This window comes from Carassius auratus, chromosome 22 (genome assembly GCF_003368295.1).
Source record: "Carassius auratus strain Wakin chromosome 22, ASM336829v1, whole genome shotgun sequence".
Lineage (NCBI taxonomy): Eukaryota > Metazoa > Chordata > Actinopteri > Cypriniformes > Cyprinidae > Carassius > Carassius auratus.
The window spans coordinates 12,936,688-12,963,527 of record NC_039264.1 but is presented as its reverse complement, the minus strand read 5'-3'; the positions used below and the strand labels follow the sequence as shown (position 1 = coordinate 12,963,527).

Here is a 26,840-nt window from a genome sequence, read left to right as displayed (position 1 = left end):
TCTGACCGAACACCAAAACACACTTGTTGTAGCCAATCGCCAATAAGGAGGCGTGTCCATACGCTTGTGTTGCATAGAATGTTCGTGAATGTGGGGCGGGGTTATCTGAATAGGGGGCGTGGTCATGTGGAGTTGGGCGCGTTTTTTCTTCTAAGAAATCGCTTAATCCACGTTTAAATGCTCGCACTCTTTAAAGTCGGGTGGATTCTGATTGGCCTTCAATTGTTTTATTGTTAAAAAGCTACAAGTGATTACAACTCTATTAGTATGTCGTTTTCATTACAGTTAACATCCTTAGTCTGTATACATTTTAATTAACCTTTAAGTCTATGGCATGTTCATATTTAATTAGCTAAGTATACTGCGAAACAATCCATGTCAGTTAATGTTTGTTGTGTGGGTGGAGTTATGCACAAGAACACAGCGAAAGATTTAAAATGGTTTAGTTCTCAATGGAACAGTCATTTATTTCTGACAGAAAACTAAACTCTTTCAAAAACAGCACATTACAAGGGTATTTTTAAGATATTCCCAAAAGGCTCAGTTATCAAGTACAATACATTTTGCTTGTATACTACATTTCCTTCAACAAAAAAAGAAAAACCAAGCAAACCTAAAAAGAAAATTTCAGACTGATGTACAGCGATTGTACAATATTTCTGTTTGGCTCAAACTGGGTTAAAAAATAACAATAAACCAAATCGCTGCATCCATATTACAAGAGGCACAAAAGACAGAGGACATGCCCTATACATGTAAATGACATCTGTGAACACTTTTGCGGCTTTGATTTCATTACGATTATTATTTTATCGTTCTTTAAAGGTTATCAGTGTGAACTACACCTTGAAATATAAATCAGCATTTATTTTTGAACATTTTCTGCAATGTAATAAACATTTGGTTGTACGTCCAATCTTACAACACCATGCAAATGAAAACGGATAACTTATTATTTATTTTTTTTGGTTAACATTACTGGGTTTTTTTCTTCCAAAAATCACCCTTCACCATCCATAATCAAATATCGTTCACAGACCACTTAAATTATGAATAATAATAAAAATAAAAAATAAAAACATGAAGAAAATATTCTGATAGATCATGCAGCACATGCTAATCAGAAACAAAAGGTGACAAAGTTTTTTTTAAAAGCGCGAGCGAACAAACAAAAAAGAAAATGTGCGTTACAAAAATGCACACAGCTTTTCTTCTTTGGTTACAAATACATTATACAAACCAATTCACAGCTTCATCCCCCATCCCGAATTGAAATTACAAAACGAATTCAAAAGCCAGAATTTAAGTACTTAGGGAAAGTATAGCGCGTGTACTTAATAAAATCCGAAAAAGGAAAATACTTGATAACTGCTGCTCACCTGTACAACTGGCTATACTTTAATACTTTACAATCTATACACATGTACATTCAACCCCGAACCAACTCAACCATACAGGACTGTTTCAGCAATGTTGTTGAATCACTTTTAGTGTTGGAACTGTGCCATGGGGACATTATTGCCTTGTTAAACAAGTATCTTACATTTCAGAAACCAAAAGAACGGTTCTTTATACATACATATATATATAATAGATCTCTGTTACATTGTTCATTTACATTATGAAAATAGCAGCCCTCTAATAAATATATGCAAACAGTGAATCTAAACCGACGAAAGTAGCTCTGCCAAGCTTTCCATGATAGTTGCTCTCTGTCTCCAGATCTCAATCGCCGTTTAGCTTCCTGCTAAATCTCCACTTTTCTACCGAACTCTTTTGCATTTGCCTGCGCCTGCAAACAGCCCGTTCCCACCGAAAGCTACCGCACCCATCGTGGAGCCAAATTAGCTTCTCCCAAAATGATTGTCTAATGCATGGAAAGCCAAGCAGCACGTGTAACGAAAGCATGGCTCTCCGAAGATGGCAAACCAAGATCTCCTTTGCAGATTGGATGTTTTTTTTGTATGTGTGTGTGTTTTTTTATGCAAGTCTGGTGAATCGGGGTCTTCACGATGTGGACACGTTGGGTTGCGGGGGCAAGGCCACGAGTGTGCCTCCTTCCTGTAGGATGGCGTTGACCGCCGTCTGTTGGGGTGAAGTGCTGCCGAGGCTGTTGAGCTGAGAGGAGAGCTGGGTCAGCTGCTCCGTGTTGGCCAGAGACTTTAATACTGCGTTCTCTCTCTCCAGAACTGAGTTCCTCTCATACAGCTCCTTGATCTGCTCCTTCAAGACCTCCACTTCCTCACGCACCGCGTACATTAAATGGCTTTTCACAAGATCCTGAGGAGGAGAGCACAGCGATGGTCAAAGAAAAGTTCTTAGATTGGTGTGTGTGTGTGTGTCATGCCAGCTTCTTATGGCAAGAAAAGATTTGTAAACTACATCAGATCTATTTTTGCTTAAAACTCTAAAATTATATATGGTTCAATTTACAAGCACTTGTGTAACTGAACAGGTTTTAGGGATAACTTTGTTGAAATGGAATAACTTTTTATTTTTATAATTTATAACATTGAGGCTGTTCATGATAAATGTAAGTTATCATAAATGAACTCTTGATATTTATTCAAGTTTCATATGGATTGGAAAAACTTGAAGAAAATATTCAATTTAATGACTGCAAAAATGGCATGTGGTATAAAAAAAAGTCAATAAAAAAATTAAATAGACAAAAAGTAAAAAGTTGTACACATCTTAATCGTTTTTCAAAAGGCAGAAAGTATTGTTTACCAAAACTATGAATTATTAATTTCACAATTTTAATTAATTTGCAAACTTTAATTACCTTGTCATAAAAGGTCAAATTATTTGACATTTACTGAATTTAAGGAAAAAAAGACAAAATTTTAATATAGTTTTATTTATAATAAAATCATGAGAGTTTTATAAACTTAACATTTATTTCCACATTATTTATTTTTAATTCACTGATAAATGCATTAACGTATTTAATAAAAAAATAAGTGAAAAAAAAACCCTCACCATAGCTTGCTCGATTTTGTTATCAATGGCCACAACACTGGCGCCAGAGGCACTGCAGAAAGAAAACAAAGACTGTTAAAACAGAAGAGTTTACACTGAGATCTCTTCTGAGGAATAGTGCAGTCAAGTCCTGTCAGGCTTCGTTACATCATATCTCTTAAATCACACTTCCAACTAAACCTGCACAGAATGCTACATTAAGATGACATTTCCTCGTTGTGCTTATCAGCAAGTATCATATGAAATCATACACGTGTTGAGTGCCAGAGATGAGATCGAAATCAGGCGTGCAACACACTCCAAAACAACATGCCAATATTATCTGCCATTACGCAGAAGGAAATAACACAGTTCAGCTATTAAGGAATAACTATTGCAAAATACAAACACTTACAACAAAACTACAGAACTAAATATCAAGTAAGAATGGCAATTATTAATAAATCCCGAAGACGTTCTTCAACACCGTTCACACAGAACGCGTTCTCGGTTCGCATCATTAAAACACGCGTTTTTATGAGCAGTTAAAAACAGTAACTCTTTTATTAAGCGCTCCTCGAGACTCTCTCAGGTCAGTTTGACTACTTTCCGTTCCGTCATTTAGTTGCGCAATAACGCTCCGTGAACGACTGCTTAGATTACTACCATCAAAACAATCGAGGCTTTCACGTAAACTGATCATAAATAAATCATACTTCGCTTAGCAAACATCTCGCATGCAGAAGAGATTTATTATAAACGTACAACCCTTAAAATCGTTTAGATGTAGGCCTGTTCATATGAATGAACTCAGAGTGCGTACGTGACGTGCATGTCCTTGAAGGCTTATTCAGCAACACAATACATTCACTGATCTAACATAATAATAATATAACATAATAACCCACAATTAACACAAACGGGTTCACAACAATTATACTTCACTAATAAAACTAAGAAATTAAGAGTCTTCTCAGAAAACATAGCCAAAGCACAACAGAATTCACTCAAGAGTTGATCTCAGGTAATAATAATAGAAAGCATCGCGCTTCAACCGTTATTAATTCGTGCCGTTTACCTGCACCGTGCTCTGCATGATAACATCCTCCCCGAGTATGTAGGAGAGGATCCGGGAGAGTACGGCAGACAGTAACTCATTCTGCAGCGCATGTTGATGATCGGTTAGTCTCAGACTCACAAGCGTGTTAGTGTTAGTAGTAAAGGCGCTCTTCAGGATTTAAGGAATCTGTGCGCTCTCGGGGGGCGTGGCCGCGGGTGACGTCACCCCCGAGAGGCGGGGCCACACTTCAGCATGGACTCTCTACTCATGTTTCCTCGTTTGGGATTGGGATTGGAAGTGGTTTTATTAAAGTTTATATCGTACAAATGACGTTTTAATGCACTCAAAGCAAACATTTTAGGAAACGGTCAGGAAGGTTTAGGAAAATACATGATGTGACACTAATGATCCTGGAAGTTACATTAAAATAAAAACAGAAAACATCTCACAGTATTATTATTATTGAATAAATCAACAAATAAATATATAACCTTTAACTATTCAAAACTTTTGACTGGTAGTGTATGTGTATATATATATATATATATATATATATATATATATATATATATATATATATATATATATATATATATATATATATACACACACACACACACATATATATATATATAAACACACACACAGATATACTCTGTGTCTAATTATGCAAATACTTAACATGCACAAATTTGAAATCAATTATAAATTGGCTGAAAGTGAGCAAAAAGCATTGAATTTTAAACTCTTTATATTAAAATTTGTCAATAAACCAATACAAGACTGAATTCGACACACAAAGAAGGTCAGTACTTGAGTGTTTTTCTAATTAAAAATGCGTTATGTAATGTTTTCAAGGACAATGACCTCAAAGAAGTCACCAGCCACCATATAAATTTTGGGTACTCAGTGGTCACAAAAACAAGTTTAAGCCTTTTTCTGGGATGCATGTGCTTTCTAGATCTTATTTCTGTGTCATCCTTACCAGGGATTGTGAACTGGATCGCAGGCACGTCAAACAGACGTGTACATGCAAACCAACACATGCCGCCGCAGATCATAGGTGTCTCCCAAACCGCATCAAGTGTCCTTAAATCTCACAACCGCCGCAACTAGAGCATTCCCTTCAGGCAAAAAAACTAAATCTGAAAAGAAAAAGTGCTGTCAAAATGAACAGACGTATTCTATAGTACCAGAATCTTCCATTAGATGACTGGCAATCAGACGCATTCATGTGTAAAACAATTTGTGACCCTGGACCACAAAACCAGTCATAAGAGTCGTTTTTTTACTAGATAAATGAGCTTTCCATTGAGTTACGATTGTTCGATATTTGGCAGAGATACAACTATTTGAAAATCTGGAATCTGAGAGAGCAAAAACAAATCTAAATATTGGGAAAATAATCTTTAAGGTTGTCCAAATGAATTCTTAGCATTGCATATTACTAATGAAAATTAAGTTTTGATATATTTACGGTAGGAAATGTCTTCATGGAACATGATCTTTACTTAGAATCCTAATGATTTTTGGCATAAAAGAAAAACTGCTTATTTGGCCGTACAGTGTTTTTTTGGCTGTTGCTACAAATATACCTCAGCGACTTATGACTGGTTTCCTGCTCCAGTCTCACATTTCATGAATGTATTAGCATGAAGAAGAAGTCACTTCTGCAGTCCTCTCAAACCCCTTTCCCTTTTGTGTGAACGCAAACACGTCCCAGGATTGATTTTGGGATAAATCCCTGATTGGGGACCTAGTAACATTACCGGGTTCAGTCCCAGAGGGCGTCCTGTGTCAACAAAAGCCAGAACCAAAGAACCAACCAATTTATTTTACAATATATGGGTAACAAGCCATTTGGCTAACCCAGGAGTGTTACTGGGCAGACTTGTCTTCATGTAGGAATGAGGAACATGAGTTATCAGGAGAACTAGCTAATTCTGCAGTAGTTGCTGCTTCTGCGTGTACCTTGCTTCCAGCCCGGTATTTCCAGAGAAACATAAACAAAAGCTATTGTGTTCCTTGCTGGACACATTGTTAAACGATTCCTTCACCAGTGGCATTCACTACGTAGTTCACTGAAAACAGTGAACTGCGAATCTGCTCACACAGAGTCATATCAGTCTTATCTATTGATAGGATCCCGATCTACTGTATATCAATCTTAAATTGTGTATCGGCACTCCATTATTTCAGCAATGTAAACAAGTACAACAGACTTTATAGCATTTCAAAAATAAACAATTTACTATTGAGAGTCATTGACATGTAAGCTGTTTTTCATGTGTAATTTGCAAGCATTTAGTACAAATGGATGTGTATGTATGTAACAGTGTAAACAAGTTAGATGAGAGTTATCATAGCCTCCCGAATGAAGGGGTACGCAGCATCACCAATTAAATGGACATGTAGCTCTGTTTAAAAATAAAACTGCAATATTGTAAAATGCAATTGTGAACATCCAAAGTGGTTGCAAACACTTGCATCTTGATATAACAAATATCACCAAAAACCTACAGTAAATCAAACATTGCTTGCCTCACGAGGAAACAGGGAGAGTTGGACAACAATCGAGCGTCATGTGTGCGCCCAGCCCACATACACATCTGTGATGATAGTTCAGGAAAGATGGAGATGATATCTGTCCACGTGGAAACAGAAATTTCTGTAAAGATCGCAATAGCTTAGGGACTACATTCTTACCAGATCTTGTGGTCGACAACAGCTTGAGGTACAACTGAATGCCATCCCTTACGACTGTAGTAAGCTGCAGCATCGTCCTGGAGCGATAATAGGGATGTGCCTACCGTCTACTGCACCAGCACATTAAGGACGTTTCACGTTCAGGGAACCCAGTTATAGTGTTTTGAAGAGCTTCCCCCCTCTGGGCAAGGAGATTAAACTTTTGGAAAGCTTTCTTTTCTCACTGACCGGCAGTAAACCTTTCGAGGACATTGGATGAAAATACAGCCCCTTGAGGTCTTCATGAGCCGTGTGAACAGAGGTGAAGCTTCTAGCATCCGACGGCACCTGTGTGCTCTACTTCTCCCTGCTTCATATTGTTTCCTACTCTCGGCCAATTTTGCTTCCAGTGTATGCGTTACGTCATTAACTCCCCGAAAAGTAGTTAATAATAAAAAAAAAAAACATGTAATTTGAGCATTAAGCATATTATACATAAACAACAATGTCCCTGTAGCTGATCAGCAGCCATGTTTAATGCCATGTTTATAAAGCAACGAAAACACTTCCGCTTTGCTTTTTCTCCTTCACGTTTCTTGGCAGCCTGGTGTTTTCGACCCGTACATTACACATCGCATCCTGATGTCACGTGTCATTATGGGACGTTTACAGGTTGTGTGTGAACCCACGCGTAGATTCCAGGAAATCACAAGCCGTGTGAATGAACCAAAATCTAACGATCCGGGAAAGGGGACACTTATACACAAAAAAGATGTGTATAAGCTGCAATCAAGTGGTCCCTAGCGTCCACTGCATCTGCTCTAAACTGGTGTCAACATCTGCTTGTTGTCATATAGTTGCATCAGAATAGTGCATGTTAGTCTATATATACACACACCAACTGACTGCTGAATTCAATACTATTTACCTAAATATGAGCTTTAGGAAACACCTCCTACATTATCTACGATTCTTGAGCCACTATTTCCACAGAATCCAGAAATCAAGGAAACTATTTAAAAATATATATATCTTGATCAAAATTCTGTGAAATTCACAGTTATTCCACTATCTCTTGGCAGAAAAGACAGTTCCTTAAGGTGGAAATAAGATCCTTATCTTTTAATAAAGTGAATATCAACAACAGTGTGCCATGGAAAATAAAATAAAAATATGTGAGCATTGACCAAAAACCAGTCATAAGGCTAATTTTTATTTTTAATTGGGATTTATGCATCAACTGAAAGAATAAATAAGCTTTCCATTGATGTAAGGTTTGTTAGGACAGAACCATATTTGGCCGAGATTAAATTATTTGAAAATCTGGAATCAAAATATTAAAAAAATATCTAATATTCAGAAAATCGCCTTTGAAGTTGTTCAAATGAAGTTCTTAATGCATATTACTAACCATTAATTAAGTTTTGATATATTTATGGTGGGAAATTTACAAAATATCTTCATGGAACATGATCTTTACTTAATATCCTAATTATATTTGGCATAAAAGAAAAATCTATAATTTTGACCCATACTATGTAATAGATGGCTATTGGGTCACATATATGAATGAATGCATGAATTTAACTTTAAATGGTCACTAAACTCGCAAATCAGGTGTAATTTTCAAAGTTAAAGAAACAACCTGTGACATGTTTTTAATGAGCTTATGAATGAATCATGTACATCTTGCAAGTTTTGTTGATATCAGTGGACATGATAAAATCTTATTACCTCATTCTCAACAACATATTTCACACAGTATGTTTATGTGTATGACGTCAAATCTATCTGCATGTTGCATCGTGACTAAAACACACACAAACGATACTTCCTCCTGGCACTATAAATGCCCCCAAATGAGGAAACTAATTTCTTAAGAAAAGAACCTGGTATTAGTCAAATTTATAGACGTGGAGAGGAACAGGTACTCAAAATTATTTTTAACTCACAGGGTATTTAGGCTATATCTGAAAATGTGATATTTCCATCTTAAGTGCAAACAAGTTTTTTTTTTTTTTTTACATTTCCGTATGGTTAAGTTGGTTGGTGTTTTAATGCCATTTGTAAAACCTCTGTATAACAATGACTGAGGACTTCAGCTGTGAAACAACAACAACAACGAGAACAATCACACTTAAATATGGCATATGGCAGCTTCATACGACTAACCAATTGATAATCACTGCAAATGGATCGAGCCAGCATCGGGAAAGGTCCTCAAGTAAGGGTTCGAACTCGGGACACCCTTAGCGCAAAGGTTGCTGTATGTTAGCGCACTGCCCACAAGGATATTGGCATGACAAGAGCCAGTGAATTTAACTCAAAAATAGATCTGGCTTGCTAACTAGAGCAACTGGGTCACCAAAATATTTGACTCAAAACAATGATTTGTTCACAAATCAGGACCTAAATCTACTTCTCTCATGAAAATGCCAAAGAAAACTTAGATTTTTTCTGTTTTGAAAATTTTGAACTTTGACTTTAAGATTAAAATCAATAATTTCAGTGAATAATGCCAACTTTTTAGTCTAATAAAGCTATGAGAATTCATGGTGCACTAGTTTTATGTTATTACTTTCTGTAATTTTGGAACTTGAGCTTCATTTACATAAAAAAAGTAAAATACAAATCTGTGAGAAATAGAACTAACCAAAAACAAAAGAACTGACAAAAATGAGCTGTTATAGGAGCAACAGCCATATTGGACAGCAACTAGTCGACTCAACTTTCATCAAATAAATGATGACTTAAATCTGAAGTCATGCAACCCCTAAAAGACATTCTGCAGTAATTTACATGAGAAAAAAGCCTTAAGCCCTATTCAAACTGAGACACAACATTGTGGAAATAAAAGTAATAAAAACTGTGATGCACCAAAGTAAACTGTAAAGTTTTTATTTAACCAAAAACTTGATTTGAAAATCAAATGTAAGATCGTGCATTAAACAATGGAGACAAAAGCACTGCTGACTGAACTATCTCAGCAATTAAAATAACATTTGTTAAAAAATTCCCTTTTGTGTGAATTTTGACATTTATTTGAATTTGAAAGCCTTTGTTTCATATCACAAGCAACAATGAACAAAGCTTATTGAGATTATGTAAATGGTAGGGGAGTTATAAATCACGTTTAGTTTCGTTCATGCATCAACTTGAACAGAACAGATTAAAAAATGTCAGTTCATCAAAATGAAGACTGTTTAAAAAAAACAGATGTTATCAACCAGCTGTACCTTCCACACAGCTGACATGTTTAGCTGTTGCATTAAAAGTTTTCAGCTGAGCATCACTACTAAAAACATCATCATGTGCGAGATGCTGCAAAAGACGCACATGCCATGGTCAAGTGTTTAGATTTATAGCATGATTACATAAATACAAGAAAGAAAGAAAAAACTCATTCAGTGTGAATGGGCTAAAAATGTCTTCCAGAGTGTATCTTCCCTCAAGTGTCCTGGACATCATGTAAAGTTCAACTAGGCTCTTCGGCTCGAAATCAGAGTCATGAGTGATTCATCCTCAACACCCATTTGTTGTAAACAAGTCCAGAGTCTTGAGAGATCCTCTTAATTGATTCGTTGAGCTGTTACATAATGTTTTTGGTCAGCACACAGCTGGCCTAGAAACAATGACCTCCTACCGCTGGTGGGAGTCATGTGGATCACCCGGTGTTACCACCTCCATCCACACGCACTCCAACAGGCGCCTCCTGCTGTTTAGCAGAATGCAGGCTATGGCTTAGTTAAAAGGTTTATTTAAATCTGCAAGCATTCATTGTTTTGCAGATAAATTGAGGATGGAAATGCTGACGAGCCTCAGTCTACACTATGAAAACACTTTAATGAATCAATCTAATATGGAATCATTTTCAACAACCCACACACTGCTAATGGAAAAAGTCAAGTGGTACATGCCCAATGTCAAAATGCTGCTTTATTACAAGAACATTGCACCCATTGGAGGTGGCTGACTTACAGTAAGTCATTATTAAGCCCACTTCTGAAAACACTGATTTGATTTTGGTTCTAAAGCTAGACATCTAAAATGATATCTTAAGTAAAATAATTCAAAACATTAATCCAAGTTGAATTAATGTGAGCTATGTGCAGATATTTGCAGTATATTTTTTGTTTTATTCACTCCATAATGCAGGTTAAAGTCTATTTGTAGATGTAACCACACAATTGAAGAATCTGAAGGTCGGATAAGCAGATCGTGAACTAGCTGGCCTAGAATCAATGACAATCCCTTGCTAGCTAACAATCTTTGCTCTGCTGCTTTCTTCATTCTTAAATTCTAATCCTAAACAAAGGAATCCATTACACAACCAATATTTGCACTCTGATTTCCAAGGGCTTAACATTGTGCTTGATTTAGCCAGTCGTTGCGGTTTTCGAGAACATTTGTGAAGATTTTTTTTTTTTTTTTACCAAATTCAATTAATCATAAAAGCCAACTGATTTTGTTATCCGAATTTGTGAGGACATCTTTATAAGAACATGCAGGTTTGCTCAATAAAGAAAATACTGTCATTTACTCTTTTTATTGTTCCAGACAAGTATGACTTTTTCTATGCATGCTCATTGGAAATACAGTTATATCCCTTTCTGCAAATCCTAAAACCATACCTATATGTATCTATATCTAGAGGCAATAAAACTTTAAGAACTTTTATTCCTTTCCACACAAAGTATGATTTACAGGTCCAGAGTTTTGATTAAGAAAACCTAACTTTCACAATGTAATATTACGACTTCAAAATGATTTTCACTTGCTGGGAGATTTGAAAACTGATTAGCGTCACATATACCGTTTCTCATGTATGGGTTTTCAAATGCAGTAGGTTTGCTTGGTAGCTCACCCGATACGCCATTGCACTTCTATAGTGAAGCGCTCCAGTACAAATCCCGTGAAACTACAGTTTGACAGAACAGCTCAAACCAATGTCTAAGGAAGTTAAAATAGCAGGGTTGCATAGGCGCAGGAATTTTTATATCCCTTTTTCATCCCTTAACCCTTTAAAACCGCACGTATCATATTTGATACACGAGTTTCTAAGACATATATTGAATCAGTGAGAGCAATACTTTCTTTGAAAACCTGTTGTATCTATTTTGATACGTGTATTCTGCCATCTTGTGGAATTTCACTGTACTGCAGGCAGTAGAGGGGTGATTTTTTAGCTTTTCAAAATGGCAGCTGCGATTGGATCAAGCCAGACGCTTTCGGCAGGAAAATAAAGGCTAATTTCAAGTTGTTAAGGTAAAAAATGATATTGGATTGCGCCTGATATAATTAATTTAACACTTTCTGAATTGAAATAATGCATAATTACTTAATAATTTAATCATTAAATTACAAGTAAATCGTGTTGGAAATTGTGTATCAAATTTGATACATCAGGTATTAATGGTGCTTTATGTCTAAACAGTAATGTCAAATTGTAGTAATGTTATCTACTTTATGACTACCACAGTACAAACACACACAATATTGGGATGATTCAATTAATGGGAATTAATGACTGAAATGTCATATTAAAATATATATTGTGTTAAAAATGAACATATTAAATTTGAAACTGCAGGTATAAGGTTCTTTATCCCTGAATAGTCGTGTCAAATATTTTTTTAATGTAATCTACAATATGCCTACCACAATGTCATCTTACAATACATTTAGGTTATTTTTACAGTAACAATTCCTCTAAAATTATAATCAATATGCTGGAATCATCAATTTTTATGTGTATTTTTAGATGCCAAAAAGATTAGAGGAAGAAGAGAGAGAAAAAAAAGCATCTTTAAAATGTAATCAACATAATAATGGATGGCAATTCAAGTGACCTAGAGCAGTTAGAGGAAGAGGAGGAGAAGGAGGAGGAGAATGATGAGGAATGGATTCCTCAGGCCATGCATGATGATGGAAGTTCAGACAGCAGTGATGAAGAAGATTATCAATTCGAAAGTGTAGTCCAGAGCAGCATAGAAGTTGAGGTCCCAACAACACAGGACAGATTCAAATGGCAGTCGGTGAAGGATAATGCAAAAAAGAAAGAATACAGATGGAGATAAAAACAATTTCAACCTCCATCTGTCGATTTCATTGCATCTGATGAGGAAGGGACAGAAGACAGGTGTAACTGGACTCCATACATGTATTTCAAACAGTTTGTCACTGATGAAATGCTACAGGAAACGGCAGAACAAACAAATATGTACAGCGTACAAAAAGAGGGCAAGTCAGTAAACACAACTGCCAAAGAGATAGAGAAAGTTGCAAGCATTGAACCAACAATCATTTCTCACATGTGTACTGTAAGAAGTGTAAGGTGCATCTTTGCCTGAACAAAGACAGAAACTGCTTTCATGACTACCACAAAGTGAAATAAAAGGACTGGAAAAAAGATCTATGTAAAAAAAAAGAGAGAAAAACTGCCTAAAATGTTCTATATTTTCAAATTGTTAAAGGCATAATACATTTTTTTTGTATCTAAAATCTACACTGTTGTAAGCAAAACGTTCCCTAAAAGCCTGATGTATCAAATGTGATACAAAAAATATATCATAAACAAAATTAGTTGGCAAAAAATTTTTTGGGGGATTTTGATTCAAGGATTAATAAACATCTAATTTCCAAAAATATATAATTTTCTGCCATTTTTTTAATGTGTCAGGCTTTAAAGGGTTAACACTATTGTGTAAGTTCAGGGTTGGGTTTGGTGTAGGGTGTTTGTTATTCCCCAACACGATAGAGCATTAACTTTTCTTTTTTTAATTCGGAAGCAACATCCAAAAACATGGCCAGGGTCAAGAAATGAACACGCATCTTTAAGACTATTTTCCCAATATTGAGATTTTTTTTGCAACATTAGATTCCTAAATTTTCAAATAGTTGTATATCAGCCAAATATTGTCAGATTCTAACAGACCATACACCAATGGAAAGATTATTTATTCAGCATTCAGATAATGTATAAAACTTAAGTTCCAAAAATTGACCCTTATGACTGGTTTTGTGGTCAATGGTCACATATTTCCAAAGAGCCTAAACTACTTTATTTTGTGTAATTGAGAGGGAGATTTTAGGAAAATAGGCCAGGCCACACTTGTCCATACAAAACAAGTAGACCATGACCCGTCAAGCTTCATAAAGAGTAGATTTAGAGTGAAGGAAAGATTTTCTGTGAATAACTAACTGGTCTACTTACACTGTGTGTAGAAGAATAGTTTGGACATTCTGCTAAATATCTCTTTCTGCTCCAACCAAAGATTAGGATTGTTGAGTGAAACATTCCTACTCAACATATACAAATATAATTCAGGAACAGCTACAGCTCAAAGATGTAATGGACAGAATCAGTATCTGTATCAATAATCAATCAACTTAATCTAGAAAAAAAAGCCAATGCATTTGCACGAATATATGCAAATATTGTCAAACTAAAGTTTTTCCATGGAAATCTGCCTGTAACTAAAAGCCCTGGAGCCTTTGGATGGAGATAAAAGAGTGGTATAAATAGTCAAATAAGAAGCACAAGTTTCCTGATCTGCACTAAAGCACATCACATAAATACTCTCAGAGAGGGTCAGACTAGGAATAAGCTTTAAACATGCAACTGTCCCAAAGACCTATGACAATCATTCTCATGAATAAATGCTGTTAAATTGTTATATGGTTCTGAAAATTATTTCAATTAGATCAAATCATCAAAATCTGTAGGCATTTGATTGTGAGTCACAGCACAAGAAATCAGTCTCAAGTCTTGCTTAAGGTCTTGAGACCTTTCAGGACAATGGTTTGATGGCTGTCAACACTTTGCTTCAGTGGGGACAGGAGCGAACATGAAGCAAATTTCAGAAATCAGCTTTTGACATGAATGTGAATATAATGAGTTATGACTCACACGGTAATGTAAAATCCTTCTGGCTCACTGTCAGTACAATCCCTCCCTTTGTTTAAGAACTACTGAATTTTCAAATCAATCAAATGTCAATTTGTGCCTCTGAGGTTTAAGTTAAGTACTCGATGTACTCATGCAGAAACACATTTAAAACACCTCTAATGGACATTTTGTTCATAGAAAAATAGTTCGACAAATTACACATTTTAATGAGACAAGAATTCTTGGAGGCAAAGCAGCACGGTGTCTATCAACAAATGGACTGATATATTTATATAAACTAATATATATATATATATATATATATATATATATATATATATATATATATATATATACACATATACATAAAAAAAGTTTTATATGTTTCATTTGTATCTTTTCATTTGTCACTCATTTATCATCACAAGGGCATAAATGCATTCATAAAGTTAAAAACTTTATTGGCATAATTATCAGGCATTTACAGTATTTGCAAAATATATGGTAGCAAATACTAGCATAATTAACATTATAAAGAAAATATATTAGGAAAAGCGATAAAAAATTGAAAGGGGAAGTAAATATATATTACAATAAATATATAAATATAGCGCTGTCAAATTCATAAAAATAAACATTTTTATAATATTAATAGCAGGTTGCTATGGTCACACAGGTTTGTTTACGCCTTAAACTCGTGGCAACAATAAATGAATGTCGTTCCCTCAACATAACATCTCAAAGCCATGACACTTAATCACATTCCCACGAGTTAATATGTCATGGCCACAACAAAATGAAGTGAATCGAACAGGTCTCCTCCCAGTCACCGTACCTAACAATGTATCTTTTGTTAACTTTTAATAAATTGATGTTAAATTGTATACGTTTCATGAAATTAGGCATTGTTTTTGATTAAAGGGGTCATATGATGCAATTAAAATTTTCCTTTTTCTCTTTGGAGTGTTACAAGCTCTTGGTGAATAAAGAAGATCTGTAAAGTTGCAAAGACTAAAGTCTCAAATTCATAGAGAAATTCTTCATCAAAGTTAAGAGTCAACCACGCCCCCCTAAAACGGCTCGTTTAAACACGCCCCCACAGGTCTACGTCATGATGTGGGAAGATCTGTGTAATGCTGCCCAAATGTTCACGCAAAGAAAGAAGGCGTGGTTTGAGTAACACAGTTAGCGTTGAACAGTTGTTACAATTCTGACGAGTGCTTGCAGTGTTCTTGGCCAATCAGAGCAGACTGCGCTTGTCAGGAGGAGGGACTTCGTAGAAAACCACGCATTTGAGAGAGACCTACAATAATGTACAGTATTTGGAAAATAATGTGCTTTTTTAACATTAAAGCATGTTAACATATTTTTCAACATCATATGACCCCTTTAATAAATCCTGGTTTAACCATTAAAAAGGAGTCCAAAAAAAAGTGTGGGGGGGGGGGGGTGGCGGTGGGGGTTGGACCCTAAATGAGGTATATTATTACATTAATGAATACTGGCAAAACACTGGAGAAAACCTTATGGTTTGCTTCAAATTTCTACAGAAATAAGTATTATTTTTCACATTTTAACCCAAAATAGGGTGGTGTGAGCATTATGGTGTGCTATAATATATATAATCATACTGTAAGCCCTCATCCACATATGCCTCACAATAATAATAATATAACCAGAAAATCACTAATATAGACAAAGGCTTACAGCGATCACTGTAACTGAATAATAAAAAGAAGCCACATCCGATGACAAAAGGAAGTTACTTCAAACACTCGACTGATGTTAGTTTGCAGTAAAAATATGTTAATAAATGTGTATTTTGTTGTCAACAGGTTAAATGCTCTCATTACTCTGGTTTGTGTATGGCTTTCAGAGAGATGAGCAAGCGCCCAAGCCAAAAGTGTCAACAATGGACCCTTTTCACATTTGCGGAGTTCTCAGGAGAGGTAGTAGTCATAGGTGATTCAATGATTTTACAGAGGATTTGCAATGCTAATAACCATGTGAATGCATCATCAGCCTGTGAAGAGGGTCCATGTGTAAGAGTTACAGATGTTAGACACTTAGACCTGAAACACTTCCACAAATGCCATGCTCACTCCATGCACACTCACGGCTGCCAAGAGTGCAATGTAATACACACACAGTGATCATACCCATCACTGATGGCCTTTGACCTGCCGTTTGGGAAGGCCTGATAGAAAGCCGTGGAGGGATTCCTTGCACATAAAAGAAAGAGAAGAGAGAGAGAGAGAGAGAGAGATAAATAAGGTAATATAATGTCAAAGATTTAAAAGGAAAAACCAAAACAAATTTCCTGTGATGCCCAAGGGCTTTTAAAGACAAAGTTGAATGGCCATTAATATACACCGAAGAGTGAAAAGGCTCAGGGTGTGAAACGGCTCTGGCGTCTAAGCCCCAAGCTACAGGCATGAAGTATTCAAAGTTCAGAGTGAATATATGCCAAACAGGAAAAGTCAGAACAGCCATCGAGTGTGAGTCACGGATCCCCTACACAAATGATCACATTGATTTACAGCCAAGTTTATACAGCTTAACTAAAAGGAGATTAATTAGATTTTCTTTGGTTGATCATGCAACACAGTGAATGTTACAAAGTGACTATTATACTTTGAGCAGCAATGACTACACTCACTTCTTATTGTTTTTTTTTTATTTATCTTTAAATCTGACTTCACTGGAATTGTGTGCAAGCTCACTGCCGCCAGTGAATAAAAAATGTTACTGAGAGTTTCTGTTTTCCCTCACAATTTTGACTTCTTTTTCTCAGAACTATGGGTTTAAATCTGGCCATTCTGATGAAAGTCAGAATTGAGAGTTTATATCTTGCAGTTCGGACTTCATAACACATGACTGCGAGTTTATGTAACACAATTCAGAATTTTATAGCAAGATCATATCTCAAAATACACAGAATAATCTCACAATTGCAAGGGAAAAAAAGTCAGAATTGCAATATATATTTTTAAAAAATGCATTTGCGAGAAAAAGTCAAAATTGTGACATAAAATGAATGCAATTACCATTTTTTTATCTTTTATTCAGTGGCAGAAATGGGCTTCCACAGAACTGCAATGACTTCTTGTTTCTATAATCATAATAATAAAAAAGCTAATTATAAATCTAAAGCATCTTACACACACACACACACAATTATTCCAAATGTTTAAATGGAGTCTTGGTCCAAAAGTTGGCCTTGAATACAATACTGAATAATTTACCATTTTCAGCTATAAAATAGCTGTCTCTAACCCAACAGAAGTTGTGATAGAAATGGTATTTGTTTAGAAAACACAGAAGGTCAAACCTCATAATTAATAAAGCACCATTTAGTTACAAAAAAGGTAGTTTGGGGGGAGAATCTGTGGAATAAATTCATTATGAAACAAAATTTGTTAAATGGAGATAAGTGTGCTAGACTCTAACTGGTACATGAATGTAATGTAGGCAATTAAGGCAAAATATTGAATAATATAGTCATTTCTTTCTTTTTTCTTTTATAAGTAGAGCTTGCAAAGTGAAGTCCAAAAAAGCTGCACGCACACAACATAAAGAAAATGAAGGACTTCACAGATTTGTACTCAAATTAGACTGAAATCTGCAAAGCTTTCTACAGAACTCTTTGCAAAAATTTCCATGTGGGCTTAGTATCTGTTGAACAAATGGTTGCGTAAGTTCAGTCAAAAAGACAAAACGGAAACAAATACAAAAGAGAAAAGATGATTAGCAAAATTCCCTCAAATGGTGCTTACAACAAACACTTGTGGAAATATTCTTTCATGTTTCCACCAAAAGATGACGACTGACGAATGGAATTACCCTGGGGACGTGAAGCTGGCAGAGGATTACGCAGGAACAGGTTTCTGTACACAGAGCTGTAGAAGCTCTAATAACAAAGAACATATAGAAACAGAGCATTCAAAGAAGAGGGCATCACAAAAACTCTTCTTTATATTTCAGGATGTCTGCTATCAACTGAAACGGTCTATAATACAGGGACACAGAAAAAGGAGTCTCAAAATAAAATAAAAAAATTCTTAACGGTATTGAATCATTTGGCAAAAAAAAATCTCACTTTCAACGTTAGATAGCCATGCTTACCACACCTAACACACCATCAGCTGGCAAGGCATCTGACACATTTAACCCCGCCCACTTCGGGAAAATGTTTTGTTTAATAATTCATGGTTAATCTTTAGCCACATAATTTGCAAACACTGGCAGCTCACCAACATGAAGGACAAATACAGCCCTACTGATATCTAGAAATAAACATTTCCTACAGTGAGGGTGAGCTATTGTTGCTCTGCCATGCCGAACGGATTATATTTTTTTGTTTTCATTTCTGTTGTCATACAGTAATTGTTTTGGATCGAAAACTGTACTTGAGCTGGCCCAGGTGCAAAGTTGGCGATGTTGAATACATGTATTATGTTCAGAAAAACCTTGACAGACAGCTAGCTTTCCAAGTTTCAGTAGTGAATTTAGCATTACTAGTGAAACACTTTCAAACAAAAGCGCAAATGTAATTCTATAAGCAATTATAGATCGATTACTCTGAATGTGATCAGTAGCTGCGTTTCCATTACCCTTCAAATTGTGCAAAGTGAAATTGTGAATTGAAAATTCACCCAATGGAAACATGAAAATTTAAATCGCAAAAAAAAAAGTTTTTTACGCTCCATAATGTGGTTTTTAAAGTAATTTGTAAAAGGAATATTTCGCAAAACTGCAATGGAACGTTTTTTCTCACATTTACAGGTCACCAGGAGTATGTAAAAGTCATTTTAATCATTATTTAATGTACTTCAACCTCCAAGAAACACATCGTCTGTGGCTGCTCTCGGTTCTTTATTTGCGATTAATGCTTGCTTCAACAGATATTTTATGAACTACGAGAAATGTTGAATAAAGTCATTCTTTGTATTTTCTTTGCACACAAAAGTATTCTTTGTAGATTCATTACATTACAGTTGAACTACTGATGCCACATGGACTATTTTAATGAAGTCCTTACTACCTTTCTTGGCCTTGAACGTGGTAGTTGCGTTTCTGTCTATGGAGGATCAGAAAGCTTTTGGATTTCATCAAAAATATCTTCATTTGTGTTACAAAGATCTTACAAATTTGGAATGATTTATGGAAATATATGTTGTGTGACCAGTTTCTTTCAACATTCAAGGGTTTTGAATTGATCTATGATATTTTTAACTTGTTCAAACAGTAACGGTCTCGGTTTAAAACTAATCTCTAAGGTCTTCAACCTTCTGGAGACTTGGTTCCCTAAGACTCTGATGACAGAAATGTCACTAGTTTGTTAAAAGAAGTGAGCACACATTCTAACGCTTCAGCTTCATATAAAGCCTTATGAGTCAGTTACAGACAGGTCACTGCTTTCATGTACAAGTGCACGTCTTCCAAAACATGAAAGCATGATGGCATAATATATACAAACAGCTAACTGTCAGAGCACCGTGAGAGGACTGACTCACCTGCACCATTACTGTGAGGAATACGACCTCACCACCACACCTGCTCTTCAAACAAACTAACTTCAGCTACTGCTATTTCTCAAACGGGTGCAAAGCTAAATATGTAAAAGTGTCAGACTATACTAATTTTTCAAAATCTATAAACAAACACGTTTGAGAATATAAAAGACGCCAACTAGTCAGGTAGATGTAGTTGCACAACCTTTGGAAGATAACAACTACAATAACAACAACGGAGGATCGCAATAACAAACTTTCTTTAAAAAAGAAAAGCGTAAGGAAAAAAACAAAACTCTGCAACTGTTCAAACATACAGCATTCAAAGCCAAGCTGTTTTCAAACACATTCTCTACAAATCCTGAGGTGTTCACCATGGCTTCAACCGTCAGTAAGTCAATAAAGTGATTCATATCTTCATCTCTGTTAAAAGGTCACTTCCTCTTTCTTATGGTGTTTATAGGGGAACAGAAAGTGATGAGTGAAAGTCAAAATTATCGAGGGCCATTTCCTGTGTATACAGTGGAGGAGGATATGCTAGAGAACCGAGACATCTCACATCATCCTCAGTTAATGCAACCATCTTTAGTATAAAGAGATTATCAAACGCTGATGTGCAGATCTCAGTCTATGAGGTGAGAAAATAATGTCTTTGGTTTGGAACAACCTCACCTTCTTTCAACAGCAACCTCAATGGCCTCCTACTCAAATCATTCAAGATGTAGCGGAGTTTGTTTTTGCATGGGAATACATTTAGAGAAATTTAGCATTGCATCACATTCGCTTACCAGTGGATCCTCTGCAGTGAATGGGTGCCATCAAAATGAGAGTCCAAACAGCTGATAGAAACATCACAATATTTATTTTAAACGGTCTTGGACTGTCATAGCTTATAAACAGTGCTTGATCTATGCAGATTTCTCTCCTGATTCAGAGAAGATGATTGGAAGCAACATTTTGAAGTAAAAATGTCTTAATTTTGAATCGATCTCCTACAAACACACAGTTTTTCCACTTCAGGTGATTTTAATTGATGACTATTGTGATGTTTTTATAAGCTGTTTGGACTCTCATTCTGACGGCACCCATTCATCACAGAGGATCCATTGGTGAAGTGATGGAATGCAAAGTTTCTCAGAATCTGATCTACATCTTGGATGGTCTGAGGTTGAAAACATTTTCAGTAAATGTTAAATTTTTCCCAAGTTTATTTACATCCTCAATAATATCAAGCCAAGATAAAACTGACCTGTTGCCTTGTCTATTTCCCAATCATTTCGGTAAATCTCACTGCCCAAATACGAGTGTGCGTGCATTTATCCCAACAAAATAAACAGAGGAAAAGCATATCAACTACCATCAATAACGGTAAATAAGCTATTTTGAAAGCTCACCCTTTGCTGTCGTTCCTTTATCCTCACTAACATTTGCCACCCATGTTGCAATATTTCCAAGCATTCTCAACAAAAATAAAAATGCACATTAAACATCCTTCAGTTATTTCTGCATATTCGTTCCCCAATCTGTCCCGGACAAAAGTTAAAGTCTACATAATACAAAAGAAAAAACATTTACACTGTAAAATATTAGTAGTACTAGTAATTTTGTTTCATTAAAACCAGCATCTAGTGCATCAACCTACTAAATAATTTGGTTCAGACGGTCAAAAAAAAGAGAATGTTACTAAAACCCTACACAAAGATAGACGCAAATGTGTACAATTTAATCTAAACCTGTGTGTGTTAAAGCTCCATCTCTGAACCAATAACGCTGACAGCATGTATTCAGCACAGAATGTACAGATTTTTCTAGATTTCTACTAACTGCTGACAGTAAACAACGTCCATATGCAGCATAAATAACATCATGCAGATGTTCCACATGTGTGAAGGCCTTATCAGTGTTAGTGCATAGAGTGCAGAGCAGCTTCTGTACATCACAAGATAGGAAGCACATGCTAACATCGCCTAATCAGTCTAAATAAACAGCTCGACTTCTGGTGAAAAGCATATGAGGAGGAAACAGTGGCACCAAAACAAATCTTTAGGAGCTGGATAGTGTGCTGGATTAAATTTGGTGTGAATTTTTTCCACACACACAAAATGAGATCACTTGAGTCAGAAACTTTCAAACTTTCCAAAGGCTTCACCAATGAAATGCTCATAACCACAGGATGCCTTTTTAAATCAAGTTTGAAGTGGTTTGCAGGACAGAGGAAATAAATACGTGCATAATAAAAAAATAAAAAGATGCTAGGTGCTTCCTCAGATCTACACATTTCCGAGTCATGTGTGCACTGACTTTTAAAAAAAGCTTGTCTAACCTAATCAAACACACGCGAACCAAAGTGATGAGGATTACTTAATAAAACTATTCTTACTATGAATAACAGATTTGGAATAATTGGCTCAAAACATCTGGTTTAACATGAAGAAATAATCATTACATTGTTACAAATTAAGTTTCAATTATTAAGTTCACAAATATGTTTCCTGACCTGGAGACCCCTTCTTATTTTATATGTCCATGTAATATAAATCAGATGTGTAATGTCAAGGTGACATTCAAAATGTGGAATGGACCTTTTTTCACATTTACCGGGTTCTGGGAAGTCATCATATAAATACATTTTGGTATGCATTTGACTCACCGTGAGCCAAGGAATTCAAAAGTCCACAATAGTGTTTCTATGCCTTTCCCACTAAATAAAATACAGAGAGATTATATTAGAAACATCCACACAACAGCAGTAACTAGATGCCAAGGTGATATAACACAAAGTGCAGTGTTATAATGTACATCAATTGTATTAAAAATGTTGGCAAAAATTTATGATGGGGTGTCCAATCCTGTTTCTGGGAATTTCGCTCCGACCAACTTCAACACACTTGCCTGGAGGTTTCTAGTAATCCTTAAGACCTTGATTAGCTGGATCAGGTGTGTTTAATTAGGTCTGGACTAGCTAAACTCTGTAGGTCAGTGGCCCTTCAGGGACGAGGTTTGGACGTCCCTGATTTATGTGAAAAAGAGTCACCACAGTCTGTGAAAAAAGGATCATTTAGGGGGCCTCCAGGACAAGTTTAGTGAAAAACTACCCACTTAAAAAAAAAAAAAAGGTCAACACGCACATTTTGACTCAGACGCACCAATAATAACTCCTATTTTCAAGGTAACACACTTTGGAAAGTAAATATTTGCAACACCTGCAAACGTTGTGATAAATTGGTTTACTTTACAGAATCTCTATTTTTAATCGAAGTGTGCAACACCAGGAATAGAGGTTTACCTGTCCTCATCCCCATCAATGGATATAGCCATCCCGAACAGGCTGCTGACAGCAGGTGTTCCCATGAGCACAGAGCTCTGGAGCAGCCCGTCGGGCTTCCTCTGGTTCTCCACGTACTGGGCGACGCCGGTGGGGAGCTGGCTAAAGTTAGCGGGGGTCATCTGCGCACCCAGTCCTCCGAGGACTCCCTGAGTTAGATTCTGAGGCGTCTGTTTTGGCATGCTCTGGGGGGCATTAGAGGCACTGGACATAACAGCAGGCACATTTTGCACACCAGGGACCCCAGCGAGAGCGTTGACAGACGCGGTTACCGCCGGCTGAATGAGCGGCACTGGTGCCTGCTGTACAACAGCTGCGGCCGACACGCTCCCTAGAGCCGTGCTGATGCCCGGCTGCTGTAAAAGCCCCTGAACATGCTCCGGCTGGCCGATGGGAAGCCCTCTGCCGTCCACGGGCTGGGGAACTAATCCAAGCACGTGTGCAGAGCTTCCTGCTGCAGGAGTCATAACAGGTGACGGACCCTGGTTCAGCGGGGTCGTGAGCGAAAGAGAAGCCACCGAGACCGTCTGGGACTGATTTGAGGGAATAACACTCTGATGAATCTGCACGGGAAAAAATGGCTGTGGTTGAGTTGCCAAAGGCATGCTTGGAGATTTGATATGGGCATTCTGGGCCGCAAGCCCTAATCCCTGCTGAGAGATGCCTAGGCTTTGCTGCTGAAGCTCCACTGACGGGTTCGATGGTGCAGATAAGTAGCCACTATCTGTACGTGGCTCTGCCGCAGACATTGAAGACACAACATGCACAGCCATCGAACCTCCAGTGACTCCTTGTCCGTCCCTGTCGGCGCTGTGATCCGCGCTGCTTGCGTGTTTAATGGTATCCACAGTCCGGCCGGACGAGGAATTGTCCGTATCCCGCTCGTAAAACTCAGTGCAATTCCACCTACCTCTTTTGAAGGGTTCACCTGTGCCATGGTCTAACTTGATGACCCTGAAACGGGAGCTGCAGGTACTTACTGTGGCAGAACTGCTAACTGATGAAGTCTGGATGCTGGTCGGTGCATTAGATACAACCGAAGACTGGGAAGATACAGACCCGCTGACTGAACGGACAGGTGGGTTCATATGAACCGCACTTGTGTTGCGAGAACCAGGTATGTTCGTTATGGGAACATCTTGGGCACTCGCCCCAGATGTTTCAGCCTCGTTATGAAGCGATTCATCAGATAAACTGACATCACATGCCTCCGGCTCGAAATCTCCAGTTTTGGACATGTCGTATATCTCGGATGAGGACATGTCCTCAGTCCTGGGGTCGTCTAAACTCTCGGTGTCGTCCGTGTTGCTGTTGGCCGCCACCTGCGCAGCCTGCGTTACGCTGGTGATCTGAAAACAGCTCTTCTTTTTCGACGGCATTTTAGACATTTTGACAGCTTTAAGTGTCTCTCAACACGTCAGAGTGCAGCGCACAGCTCCAATGTAAGCAATGTATATGAAAATGTCATGTAATTTTTGGTTAGCGTCACGCTAACGCAAGACTCCCCTCAGAGCTCCGTCCTCATCGCGCCATTTTTAGTCCTTTAAATCCTTTAAACTGAAACTCAACACAACGACAGCTTTACTCCAGCTGTGTTTAATCCTAGCGAGTCCGTGTGTTTATCCTCCGTGGCCTAAACGAAGGCCATGTCCCGGAGTGAGAGTTTCCCTCAGGCCGCCCTCGCAGTTGAAACTCTCCAGTCGCGGAACTCGCGCGACTCTGAGGCGCAGTCCGTTTTTAGCGCTCTGTCGTCTTCAAAGGCACATATCCTCCGCGAAACACATCGGGTTGACATCTCGACACGTCGTAACGCATGTTTGATCCCCGTTTCTCACATTAACACAGTCTGTCTGGAGCAGAATGACGGTTTGTTTGTCAGTCTGTCGGCTGTCAATACAGATCTCGAGCTAACGGCTCCGCTTCCTCTGCTCTACACACAAGATGGCTACGTAACGCACGCGCTGCTCTATTGATAGACTGCGCACAAGCGTACGTAACCCAGTCGGGAATACCGACCACTACGCATTATTATTATTTTTTGTAACAAGTGCCAGGGGAAGCAAATTCAACATAAACAGATATTCATAAATGTTTGCATTACTCTTTGTCTTATTAGACTCTCTGACAATATAATTAATGATTTCAATAATGAATTCATAAAAAAAAAAGTTTTATTTGTTACGAACTGCAAATATTATATTATATTATATTATATTATATTATATTATATTATATTATATTATATTATATTATATTATATTATATTATATATGCTTATGTATTATATATGTTTTTTTCTCTGTCTAGACACTGTCTGGCTGCTTTATTTACATATCATACATTTCAATCTTTTTTTCCTGTCAAAGGGTCAATTACTTTTGTTGATGGTAGTTGGCTGTCAGACACGAGGGGATTTTTTTCAAGTGGTTTATGTAAAATTGCAAATCCAGACTGGACACAACCAAATAGGTTTGGTTATGGAAGAAAGAAAAATTATTTTAAATATTGAACAGACTTGGCACCTTTGACAGACATATTTAACAGAACATTATACATTGCAGGAATTATGTGTGTGTGCATATATATATATATATATTTATACACACACACACACACACACACATGCATATAGACACAGATGCATGCAAGCACTCATATAAACCAATTATTTTTGCTGAAGTTGTTCTATAAAATATTTTTTTTTTTTTTTACTTAATGCATAACAATTGATTTATTTGTTAATTTTTGCCTTGTCATGCTTCAAGTGTTTCTAGCAAAATCATGTTACAAAACACAGTTTCTTCTTTGTTTAGCCTTTTGGAAAAAGTTCACGCAGGAGGCGAGGAGGAATGCAGCTAATGTAGACAGAAAAATGTTTGCTGGAGTTTGTTTATTAGTTCAGGGCATTATTTTAGGCATGAGTCTATTCCAAATAAGTAAGGAAGGCTGTGTTTGTTTTGCTTTTGAGTTCGCCCAATCCAAACAGTGAGCAGAGAAAAGTGCACTACATACTGAAAGAAATACCCACAAAGCTTTTGATATTAGAAAACTCTGAGGCAGCTTTCTGAAAATGGTCTGATTTGGTAATGGTAGATTATCAGCTGTTCATTAAAACTCAAAATATCAACGAAATCGCTTGGGAATTCAGAGTGTCGCTCAGAAGTTTCACAACATTTGATTGTTTATTGTATTTGCCTCCGTCCCGTGATGAATGGGACACGCTTGTTATTTTAGCTGCCTGCATTTATGTGTCCAAGTACTAAAACCAGTTTGCATTTTAAAATACTTTGGGGGCTTTGAATCATTCGTCTGAAGATAGAGATGTCATGTCCAGACACAGAGGCGTTCTTTGTTTTCTTGGGCTGGATGCTCGGTGAACACACTCTGTGGTTTCGTCCAGTTCATACA

The 26,840-nt window shown here is 36.9% G+C and overlaps 1 protein-coding gene across 5 annotated transcripts; it reads right to left on the bottom strand.

The window, feature by feature from the left end:
- Window positions 1–431: 431 nt before the first annotated feature.
- Window positions 432–25,394, bottom strand: LOC113039758 (TSC22 domain family protein 2-like). Of its 5 annotated transcripts, XM_026197826.1 has the most exons (5): window positions 23,394–25,392; window positions 22,758–22,808; window positions 16,754–16,816; window positions 2,983–3,034; window positions 432–2,280 (listed from the first exon to the last, which is right to left on the bottom strand). In XM_026197826.1, exons 1-5 carry the CDS (start codon window positions 24,818–24,820, stop codon window positions 2,008–2,010), a joined length of 1,866 nt encoding a protein of 621 aa, XP_026053611.1. In that variant the 5' UTR covers window positions 24,821–25,392; the 3' UTR covers window positions 432–2,007. The 5 variants fall into 5 exon arrangements, with proteins under 5 accessions (XP_026053611.1, XP_026053613.1, XP_026053612.1 ...); XM_026197828.1 differs by lacking the exon at window positions 16,754–16,816; XM_026197827.1 differs by lacking the exon at window positions 22,758–22,808.
- Between the last annotated feature and the right edge of the window lie 1,446 nt (window positions 25,395–26,840).